Source organism: Diplotaxodon limnothrissa, linkage group LG23 (assembly GCF_057381915.1).
Source record: "Diplotaxodon limnothrissa isolate DT_005_m linkage group LG23, D_limnothrissa_male_GT1.1, whole genome shotgun sequence".
NCBI classification, from domain to species: Eukaryota; Metazoa; Chordata; class Actinopteri; order Cichliformes; family Cichlidae; genus Diplotaxodon; species Diplotaxodon limnothrissa.
In genome coordinates this window covers 36,710,365-36,722,375 of record NC_140617.1, presented here as the reverse complement: position 1 = coordinate 36,722,375, position 12,011 = coordinate 36,710,365, and the positions used below count along the sequence as shown (strand labels likewise).

General features: G+C 42.5%; 1 protein-coding gene across 1 annotated transcript; it reads left to right on the top strand.

Annotated features, from left to right (window-relative positions):
* The first annotated feature begins 8,600 nt into the window (after positions 1–8,600).
* Positions 8,601–11,044, top strand: LOC146608629 (E3 SUMO-protein ligase ZBED1-like). The gene is made up of 3 exons (XM_085347826.1): positions 8,601–9,940; positions 10,117–10,369; positions 10,530–11,044. Exons 1-3 carry the CDS (start codon positions 8,823–8,825, stop codon positions 10,944–10,946), a joined length of 1,788 nt encoding a protein of 595 aa, XP_085203952.1. The 5' UTR covers positions 8,601–8,822; the 3' UTR covers positions 10,947–11,044.
* The last annotated feature ends 967 nt before the right edge of the window (positions 11,045–12,011 follow it).

The window sequence follows — 12,011 nt, the reverse complement described above, 5'->3', positions numbered from 1 at the left end:
ATAGGCAGCATTCATAGAATAGGGGGCAGGGATAGCTCAGTAGGTAGAGTGGTGGCCCCAATCATGATCGGAAAGTCGATGGTTTGAATCCACTGAACGGCTACCCTGAGGTACTCCTGAGCAAGGTACCGTCCCTACACACTGCTTCCCGGGCGCCCAATGGCTGCCCACTGCTTCACTGAGAGAATGGGTTAAATGCAGAGAGGAATCCCCACGGAGATCAATAAAGTATACTTTCTTTCTATAATATGAAGAAGATTGTGAATTCTCACTGTTGAACTCTTTTGTATATGTATTGTTAGCTCTATTGCTAACATAATTGCCATAGACAGTTTAAAAGATGGCCATAACTACCGTGATATCACCACTGGTTTGTAAAGTCCGATTTTAAAGCCTCAAGATGTTTTTCCCATTGCCTCTTTGATGTGTTGAAATCGGTTATGATAAGAAAGGCGTGGAGTGGACCGGGAAACAGTATGTTCATTGGCTCCCCTTCCTTACTGAAACATAATATGACCAAAATTTACAAAATTGAGATGTTTCGGTATGACCCCCCCCCCCCCCAAAAAAAAAAAAAAAACTCATCAGGAATAAGAGGTAAGAGAGCATTTTTCTATAGATTTATATTTGATCAGTATACCAGTTGGCTAGCTTACCAAATTTTCTCCCTATGATATTAATTTGCATTACAGAATTCAATGAATATCTGTACTGAAATTATGTAAATATGACCATACTAATATTAAACATATTTAGATATACCAATTACAATGCGTTTATTTATCATTCTTTCTGTTCGTTTAGGTCAACAAGAAAGCTCATATGCCTCTACTTTTTAAAACTCTACATTTTAATTATTAATTTTAAGTGTGACTCCTTGGTCAAATGGGCAGATTTCACACCAGATTGTGACTTTGCACAGAGCGAGCCCATTAGTTCCAAAGAAGAGAATCACTGCGACTCTGGCAGTGACTCAAGGCATCTCTGTTACTTAAACTTTACTTTGATCCTACCAGAAGTTGAGCAAAGAACCTCAACAATCGCACTACATATTTCCCAAAAGAGGGCTGTTATGACATGCATAGGTTCTTTCTCTTCAGCACCCTCAGCTGGTCATAATGGGAATTCTCACCTGCTTTTATTTTGGTGGGGTTTTTCTGTGTTCCTGTGGGTAGAGGAAACAGGAAGCTGGTCGCTTGTTAGCCTGCAGGATATGTTGTTGCTCTTTAAAACGTTGTGATCAATACTGAGTCGCTGTTGATTACACATACTATATAACAGTATAGTTCATATCCTAGAAGTGTGTGTAAAGAGGAAAAGACATCTTGTGACATTTACTTTGTGTTTGTTTTTAGTTTTACGGGAAGAAAAGGATGTCAATCATTGAACTACTGACGAAGTAAAAAGCCTTAAACTTACTTCCGCCTCCAATGTTCATTGAAACCGTTAGCTGTCTGTCAAGTTGGGCAAAGGGACGCACAATAACGACAGAACAAGGGCTAAAAACACAGTAAACGCTGATATATATATTTTTAGCTTAAAAAAATTGGCTGCTTTCTGGGATTTTGAATTGCTTTTCACTTTCACTCTTTGGTCTTACTCCACTGTAATTTAGAAGCTTTCTCTCATCCAAGCTATCAGTGATTACATTTCAGTTCCCTACTATTGTTATCTACCTTTTCAGAATCAGAATCAGAATCAGAATACTTTATTGATCCCTGGGGGAAATTATTTTTTGTTACAGTGCTCCATTTTAAACCAACATTAAGACAAGACAGACAATACACTAACTAAGAATAGTACAATATATACATATATATATACATACATACATACATACATACATAAGTCACTCATAAATAAATAGTTGGAAAAGAAACATGTGTAGTTGTAGCAGTAACCAGTGTGTTAAGTGGATGCGTTGTACAGGGAGATGGCCACAGGCAGGAATGATTTCCTGTGTCGTTCAGTGGTGCTTTTCGGTAATCTCAGTCTCTCACTGAACGTGCTCCTGTGACTGACCAGCATGTCATGGAGTGGGTGGGAGGTGTTATCCAACATTGTCTTTATCTTGGACAGCATCCGCCTCTCCGACACCACCTTGAGGGAGTCCAGTTCCATCCCCACAACATTGCTGGCCTTACGGATTAGTTTATGAAGTCTGTTGGCATCTGCAACCCTCAGCCTGCTCCCCCAGCATGCAACAGCATAGAGGATCGCACTGGCCACAACAGACTCATAGAAAATCCTCAGCATTTTCTGGCAGATGTTGAAGGACCTCAGTCGCCTCAAAAAATAGAGACGACTCTGGCCCTTCCTGTAAAGTGCTGTGGTGTTTTTAGCCCAGTCCAGTTTATTGTCAATGTGTACTCCAAGGTATTTATAGTCCTCCACAATGTCAACACTGACCCCCTGAATTGAAACAGGGGTCAAGTGTTTCCTGGTCTTCCTGAAGTCCACGATCAGTTCCTTGGTCTTTGCCACGTTGAGCTGCAGATGATTCTGCTCACACCACGTGACAAAGGAGTCGACCACAGCCCGGTACTCTGTCTCATCATCCCTGCTGATGCATCCAACCACCGCAGAGTCATCAGAAAACTTCTGAAGATGGCATGTCTCTGTGCAGTGGCTGAAGTCTGTGGTGTAGAGGGTGAAGAGGAAGGGGGAGAGGACAGTCCCCTGTGGTGCCCCTGTGTTGCTGATCACCTTGTCAGACACACACTGTGGGAGACGTACATATTGTGGTCTTCCTGTCAGGTAATCAACAATCCAGGACACCAGAGAAGCATCCACCTGCATCGCTGCTAACTTATCACCCAGGAGGGTCGGCCTGATGGTGTTGAAAGCACTGGAAAAGTCAAAAAACATGACCCTCACAGTGCTCGCCGGCTGGTCCAGATGGGTGTAGACACGATTGAGCAGGTAGATGATGGCGTCCTCAGTTCCGAGACGAGGCTGATAAGCGAACTGAAGGGGATCCAGGTGTGGTCTTACTATGGGTCGCAGCTGGTCCAGGATGAGCCTTTCCAGGGTCTTCATGATGTGGGAGGTCAATGCCACGGGCCTGTAATCCTGGGGGCCACTGGGACGTGGCGTCTTTGGTACAGGGACGAGGCATGATGTCTTCCACATCACCGGGACCCTCTGCAGACTCAGACTCAGCATAAACAGTTTATGAAAGACTCCACACAGCTGGGGGGCACAGGTCTTGAGGACAAGGGGACTCACTCCGTCTGGTCCAGCAGACTTGCCTGAGTGAAGTCTCCTCATTTGCATCTCAACCTGGTATTGAGTGAAGGTGATGGGTGGGGGAGGGGTGTCAGGAATCTCACAGGAGGCAACAGCGCCATGTGAAGAGAGAGGCTGGCACAGTGGTGTGGCTCTGGATTCCAGGCTGACTACAGGTGAGGTTGTGGGGGTAGGAGCAGACACTGTGGTGTCGAATCTATTGAAAAACAGATTCAACTCATTGGCTCTATTCTCACCTCCCTCAGTTCCCCTGCTGTTGGTTGGCCTGAATCCAGTGATGGTCTTCATGCCCCTCCACACCTCTCTCATGCTGTTCTGCTGGAGTTTCCACTCCAGCTTCCTCCTGTAATTGTCCTTAGCCTCTCTGATCTTGTCCTTTAGTAACACCTGGATCTTCCTCACATCCTCTTTGTTGCCCCCTCTGAAAGCCCTCTTCTTGTTGTTGAGGAGGGCTTTGATGTCCTTAGTCACCCACGGCTTGTTATTTGGGTAACAATGAATAGTCTGAGCTGGAACAATGGAGTCGGTGCAGAAAGTTATGTAGTCTGTGATACACTGCACTTTTATAGTTAAACTCTGTGTTTGATGCCATTTCACTCGACCGCCTGAGAAAGAAAAAGACATAAGGGATTAAAACTTCCTATTGTTACCTTTTTTTCTCTCTCTTTAAACAATTGCATCACTTGACCTCTGACCTTTCCTTCAAAGTCAAATAAGGTCAAACTTTCATAAAATGTATTTTACTGGCATCTAGGGATTCTAAGTATCACATTATAGCTAGCATTTAAATATAATATCAGATTTGACCTCTCATGTGCCTTTCTTTCAATTTGACCCCAAAATGCATGATGTCTTTGAGTATTGTCAACAGAAAGAGAGAGAGAGACAGAGAGCATCTTATATTTTTGCTAAGAACACTTTAGTCAAAAAAGAATCATCATTCCATCAGCAATCTATATTTGGTGTAACGGCTCTGTTGTGACACCTCGCCAGCATCTTCCATGTGCATACAATAAAAGCGGGAAGAGGAGCAGCAATATCTGACAGATTAACAGTCAGATTTACCAATGTATAGATTTTGGTATAAAGCCTTTTGTTATTTACAAAGAGAGCTCATGCGAATAAGAGGTTGGAACTTGGAGACTTTTGCAACTGACCCTATTGCATATGTATATCTGGGATTTCCTTTCTCAAGGTGCAAAATATAGGGAGGAGAAATATGCAAACAAACATTTACGACATGCAATGTACAGCTAATGGCAACAATATTTAATGGCGAAGAAATGATGTCTTATTATCTTGATATCGAAATTAATCTGCTGGATTTAGAAAACAGGACAAGTTTTTTGCATTGCACTTAAAACTAGCCACACCTATGTGGACTACTTGGGGATTGTGTGTAGATGCTATTTTGCCCCATTTAGTAAATCTGGCCTAATTACTGTAAATTGGTTGAAATGGATTTGCAAAGAAAATAACAGGGAGAAAAGTTGTTGCAAAGTGGATAGTAGAATTAACAGCAATTAGCAATTATGTGCAAGCAGAGGTGTCTTGTACACAGAAGGGAACTGACTCATCCATCAGCTGATGTGGCATTCTGAGCTTTACTTCAAGAAGTAATATTAGGCTCAATTCCAGTGGGCCAGTATGGTATCAATATTCTTGTCCCCACAAATTTTAAATTCCTGTTTTAGGATTACAACACAATTGTATTTGCACTAATTTGAATCTGAATGAGGTTAGCCATTCGATAGCCAAGATAAAGGGCCAGGGAATGCATTTACCAGTGACTGGTCCCCACAAACATAGGTGTCCAGGTGCATGTGTGTGACAGACAGAGAAAATCAGTATTTTAGGTTTTGTTGAGGGTGCTCACTGAATTCTTCCCTCTTGTGATTCCCTCTACCTCTTTATTTCTTTCAGCTTGACCCTGTTGCTGCCTTGGACAGCCATAATAGGAGCTTAGGGGTATGGGGGGGGCATAAGTTTATCTTCTTTACCTGACTGTTGCCACATATACAAACAGAGCCTCAGTCCAAGAATCACAAGAATTCCACTCATCAATAATAACCTTAATGCTTTTGGGTGCTAGAGTTGGCAAAAGTGGGCCTTGAATTATGATTCTTCTCAGACACATATACAGCTGACACAGATACACACACAGGCTGCTGCTGCTCATGATGATCATTAGTGAGTACTGGATTTCGCTTCCCCTGCACTCCCTCTCCCACTGTATGCTCTTTCATTACCCAACATGAAAACCTCTCCCTCTCCCTTTCTCACTCCCCCCTCTCCCTTTCTCCCAGTCTGAGTACTGACACATGTATATGCAGCACAGACACACATACGGGGAAGGCTGCTCTTCTCCTGCCACCATCTTCAACATGACTCCTTGTCTCCGCCTGTGGCCCCAATCCATGTGTTATTGATGGAATCCTTCCAGACGCGAACACACACACATGCTCGCGCACCGGCACACACTCGTTGCCCACTCGACCATCCAATCACACACAGTGAGACCCCAGTGACTAATACTAGCTGATCCTTGGTGACCAATAAAAAGAGCCTGGAGACTGACAGGTTGCTCTGCAGCTCTGATTTATTGAGTGGGGTCTGTAGTCTCTCTCCTTCTCCTTTGCTGTAATTACTTTCTCTTTGCTTAACCCCCCCCCCGTTTTGGATTCCCTTTCACTCTCTTTTTCTACCTTTGTCTTTTCTCCCTCTGTCCCATGTTTGTATTTTTGAAACAAAGGAGAGAAGACTGTAGTCATTTACAACCCTACAATGTCTGAGCTATTGGTTTCTATTAATACAATTAGCTGAGACATATTGCATGAGAAAGGGGGAGGGAGGTGGAAGGTTTATAAGAGGAAAGTGAACTGAGGAAAGGAGGGATATGTTGGCAAATAGAGTGAGAGAGGGATATAGATGGATGATAAGTAAGATAAGTAATCTAGGGGGGATTGTCAAGACCAAGGCAATGGATACTGCAGATCCCAGAGATCATCAGACAGGAGGAGGATTAAGTACTGAGAAACAAAATATTACTTCTACAGCACTTGTGTGTGTGTGTGTGTATGTGTGTGTGGGCATGTGTGTGTGGAAGATAAAGCTACAAACCTGGCTAATACTAGTTTTGCAAAGAGAAAGGTCTGGTTTGTTACAAAAGTGAGAAAGCCCCCCAAAAATTCTTCTCTCGGTGATGCCACCTTATTATATATTCTGCTTCACCATGTATGTTGTATCTACTGGTGGGCATATGTGAGAAATTTTACATTATACATCTGCCAAATGATCATTGAACAACTGAACTGATGAGGGCAGAGATGCCCTTTTTGCCAGGCTGCGCAAGTGTCAATGTGAAAGGTTAAATATCTATCCAGAGTAAGGTCCTTGGACTGTGTTTTACAATATAAAAAGGGTCAAAGGTGAGCCACTATGATAGATTAATTGAGACAAGAGGTCATAGTAGCTTGGCACCGAATCTATGGAACTAATAACTTTGTTAAGTGTAAATTCATCTCAAATTCTCAAGATTCTCAAGATTTTAGGCACATTATATTTTGTACAACCTTTTGATTGTACAAAATATAAAACAAGTTTATGGTAATCTTATGGCTCTTTTTTATATTTTAGTTTTTTTCTTGTTTTTAGGTAGGGGTTAGTCCTAGAGTAGTATTCCCATTCACCCTCTTACCTGAATCATAGTTCTATTATATATAGCTATGAAATTAAAAGTAGCAACATTTGACTGAAATATAAACTGATTTCAGTCAGAACCACTACATGCAAAACATGACTGACAGTTTTGCATTTAGGTGTTTCTATTTAGCAGGTATGCCCTGTTCTAAGACTGGCTATTGATTGCACACATGTGGAATGGATGGGGTGGAGATTTGAGACAGTATATTTAACAATCAGTAAGTCAAATAAATCATGAAATAAAGGAGCTGGGGTTTAGGTGTATTGCAAAGTGGCTTGCAGATATGTATCAGTTATGGACAGGTTAAAGCAAATGAAATAGCAAAAGCTACACTGTATGGAAAAAGCACTTTATCATACCTATTAATCTTTGTGTTGAGGTGTTTTCAGCTATGTGCTTTTTTTAAGCTATTTGCTTACCTAGACCAACAATAAGATCAGCCGAATTGCCATGATCACTCCTGAGATTGATTTTGTGGCCTATCTGAATGAAGTCTGCATGAATAATTATAATCATTACAAAATCAGCCTAGAGACGGATATAAAGAGTTACCAAAATACTCAAGTCTGTCTTTGTAGTAGCAGCAGGTGTCTCCAAGACCACGTTTTGCCATGACAGACAGGAAGACAGAAAATTGAACAACTGGTATAGAAAAAAAATAATGAAAGAATATAAACTATCTGCACAATGAAATTTCATTTTAAATTTTCTTTGCTGGCCCTAAATTATGTATTTAGAAATTATTAGCTGTCATGGTCCGCGGCCCGGCGTCCGGGGTGCTGTTGGGATGCCCACGCCCACGGGCGTGGCTGCTAACCCCACACCTGCATCCCATCCCAGGCGATCACCAAGTGGACTATTTAATCCTGCCCTACCTGCTGCTCCACGCCAGTCCGTAGTCGCCTCTCAGCGGTAACGTACACCTGCGGGAAAAAACCCCTTATGACAAATTGTCCATTGGAACTGACTCTGTTTTACCCTGTGTACTCAGATCACAACTCGGCGTTTTTGCGAGCCACCTGCCTGTCCACCTGTCCGCCTGAGATTCGGAAGCACTATCAGCCTCGCCGTCTCGACCCTTTTGGAGCCCCCCCCTCTGGTTCACTCAGCCCGGCTACCTCCGTAAGACGTATACTCCACCTTCCCTCGTATGCTGCCTTTTTTCCGCACCCCAGTAATCTGTTTCTCTTTTTTTGTTTTGCAGCTTCTCACAGCCCCGCTCTCGGCGTTCCCTGCGCAGTTCACCTCCCCAGTCCCTCGGTTTCTTCTGGTTCCATACGTTGTTTTTTCGGCTACCCTCACGGGACACCTTTAGTTATAATAAATTTGCTTTCTTTATTCCCTCCTACCCTGGTGTGTGTGTTCTGCTTCTGGGTCCAGCTTGCGCACGGAACTTCGGTTCATGACAATTAGCTATTTTTTGGGCATGTTTTTGTTTCTAAAGGTTGTTTTCTTAAGTAGCATCTTCCACATTTTCATGTTTGCATTGCTTAAAAATTACTCTAAGTCATAATATACAACTGCTGGTTCCATGCAGAGCCTTAACAAACTGTTGCCTACGGGTTGTAGTTGTGTACTGTTGCCAGGGTCAAAAATATATGAAACACCTGTGGAGAAAACTAAAGTCTTGACTAGGGGTGTCAAATTATCGCGTTAATTGCGATTAATTAATTACAATGCTATTTAGCGCGTTATGTTTTTTAATCTCGTTAATCTAATTTTTAATCTCTTGACGTCATTGATTTTGTATGAGAGTTGCTATGTTATAAAATCCGTTTTTATGTGCTGGGCTCCTTGTGCTTGACTTGTTGGGGGTGGAGTCACGTCGTGAGGTCAAGGTGAGAAGTGGTGATTAGCTTACAGTGTGGATATGGAGGCGCATCTGAGAGTTGTTGGCCCAATGAACGGGAAATTTGTATTTCATAAACGCCCCGACGGCACCATTGACAAAGGTAAAGTGGTCTGCCTAGAGTGTAAGAAGGAGTTTGCTTACCACCGAAGCAGCTCAAGTTTGGCCTATCACCTCAACGCAAAGCACCCAGCCGCGAGTGCAGCAACAGCTAGCAGTGAAGACGTTAGCAATATAGCAAGCCAGAGCAAAGCTTTTCGCCAAACAAAACTAGAGAATACCCCTCGTATGAGCAAGTCTGCGACCGACAGGCTGACTAATGTTATTGCCAAGTGGATAGCGATGAACTGTAGGCCGATAAATATAGTAGAGGACGAAGGATTGACAGAGGTGTTGCAAATTGCGTCCAATGACCCGTCATACAAGCCGCCGTGCAGGACTACAGTAACGACCAAAATCAGCAAAATGTACGACGGCGAAAAGAAAAACAAACTTGAGATTTTGGCGGAGGATTCTCCCAACTGTGTTGCTATAACCGGAGATCACTGGACCTCAGCTGGCAACCACAGCTATTTTGGGGTGACTGGACACTTTATTGATAGTGAGTGGAACCTCAACTCATTTGCACTGACCGTCATGAGAACAGAAACCAGGCACTTTGCTGATAAATGCGCCGAACAGTTCCTCAAGGTAGCAAATGACTGGGGTATTGAAAACAAGATATCCACCATTGGCACAGACAGCGCAGCAAACATGCTGGCTGCTATGAGAGCACTTCCATATGAGCACATCGCCTGCAATGCTCACATTCTCCAGAGGACCATCACGGTATGTCTCGATAGCAGTGGTTTTGTCGGTGTACTGGCAAAGTGCCGCAAGATTGTTGGTCATTTTAAACAAAGCCCTGCGAGTACCACAGAACTTAACCAACAACAAGTAGCACTCGGAAAGAAGAGCGATCAACTTATACAGGATGTACCCACCAGGTGGAACTCGACTCTCGCAATGGTCTCACGCCTCCTATGTAACCGAGAGGCTGTCCAGGCTACGTTGGACCAACAGAACCACAGGTTGGTCTTGCCAACCGAAGCTGAGTGGGCGAAACTGCAGAGGCTGGAGCTCCTGCTTGAACCATGCAAGTAAGTTCAAATAAACACCTTCCCATTTTAATTATATAAACTACTGTTACATGTGTAAAATCAAAATTAATGAACATAACAAGGAACTTTTAAGGACAATTAAATTGGAAATCAGTTACACTTTGATTTAAATGAATCCAGCTAGGTTTATTTAGCAAACCTCTCCACCTCTGCAGGTATGTGACAGAGCTGCTGGGTGGTGAGGCCTACGTCTCTTGCTCTGTAGTGCTGCCTGCTTTTCGCCATCTGTACCGTGTCATGGACATTACTGATGATGATCCTGCCTACGTGGTGAAGTTCAAGAATGCCTTCCAGAAGGATCTGGCAGCACGACGAGCTAATGGCAACGAGATATGGTTCGAGGTGGCCACAGCATTGGATCCACGGTTTAAGGATTTGAAATGTCTTCCAAGAGAAAAGAGGGAACAGGTAGGACAATAAGGTTAAGCTGGACTAATGAGTCCAATTCATTATCAAATCAAACTTTTATTTATTATATGGAACACAAAGTTCTTTACAAGATTAAATAAAAAAAAAAAAAGCACTTAGTTTTAATCACAATCATTCATTCATTCATTCATTCATTCAGGTGTGGACCATTCTGGAGAATATGCTCCAGGCAGCAGAGCCCAGAAGAGCAGATAGTCTCCAGCCCTCCACAGAGGATGATGGACCAGCTCAGAAGAAGAGGAGGAGCGAACTCCTTCTGGGGTCTGACTCTGACTCAGAAGATGGAATTGAGTCTGGAGAGCTGCAGCGCTACAGAGCAGAACCCAGCATCAGTATTGATGACTGTCCCCTGCAGTGGTGGTATGCTCACTCAGGAGTCTATGAAAAGCTGTCAGTCCTAGCACAAAAGTACCTGGCCTCCCCAGCTACCTCTGTACCCTGTGAGAGACTCTTTAGCCTTGCAGGCCACATAGTGCAAAAGAAAAGGGCAGCCTTGCTTCCAGAAAATGTTACCAGGCTGGTGTGTCTTAGCGACTGGCTGAGGAAGAAGAAATGAGACACATGTGGTCAGCATAGCTGCTGTGTCATTTGTAGCCTACTAGAATAGATTGCTTGATGTTCAGCACTTTTTTTTGTGATGGAAGAATACTTTGATGTGCTAACTTGCAGCACTGCAATGTCAGTTTTACTTTTCATTATCTGAAGCAGAGGAATTTCAGTGCTGTATTGCTCAGAAAAGAGCAACTCTGATGTGCTAACTTGCAGCACTTAATTTATTTGATTTTATTTGTATTTATTTTTCCACTTATTTTACAAAAGAATACAACAGTATGTAAATGGTTGCATCTGTTTAACGTTTGTTAAACAATAAATGACTTTATAAAGTCACTTTCTTTGTTATATCAGTCTTTTGGTCTGCCACAATAAGTTGAGGGCTTTCCTCAGCTATTTTTAGGTGAGATTAAAAAAGAGATTAATTAGATCAATTAATTAAAAATCATAATTAATTAATCTCTATTTTTTTTTAATCTCTTGACAGCACTAGTCTTGACATACCAAAGCTTCTTCTTCTGATAAACCAAAGCTCCATCACTAAATACCAGTGCTATTTCATCAGGGCAAGCAAGGCAAGTAGTACATGTCTTATCAAATCCAGAAATACGGATACATTAAAATGTGCCAAAGTAAAGCAATCTCTGTTGTTTCATCTTAGAAAGCACTTTCATAACTGTCTCTACTTGCCTTTATATTAGGGCTGTCAAAGGTAACACGTTAACGTGCGTTAATCCATTGTCACGATTAACACGATTAAAATTTTCAACGCAATTAACCCATCTGGAGCGCAGAATGACTCAAAATCCCTGAAATGTCACTGTCAACGTATTTCGAGCAGTTTGTACAACATTTGTCTATTCTGCGCTCCAGTTAACGCTGTAACATCGACAGCCCTGCTTTATATCTATTTACAGTGGGGAAAAAAAGTATTTAGTCAGCCACCGATTGTGCAAGTTCCCCCACTTAAAATGATGACAGAGGTCAGTAATTTGCACCAGAGGTACACTTCAACTGTGAGAGACAGAATGTGAAAAAAAAAATCCATGAATCCACATGGTAGGATTTG

Bases quoted from the DNA above. Each gene is read 5' to 3' on its own strand.
- LOC146608629 (XM_085347826.1), top strand. From the start codon at position 8,823: ATGGAGGCGCATCTGAGAGTTGTTGGCCCAATGAACGGGAAATTTGTA. The intron at 9,941-10,116 runs GTAAGTTCAAAT...CCACCTCTGCAG, and splicing joins CTCCTGCTTGAACCATGCAA to GTATGTGACAGAGCTGCTGG. The intron at 10,370-10,529 runs GTAGGACAATAA...TCATTCATTCAG, and splicing joins CAAGAGAAAAGAGGGAACAG to GTGTGGACCATTCTGGAGAA.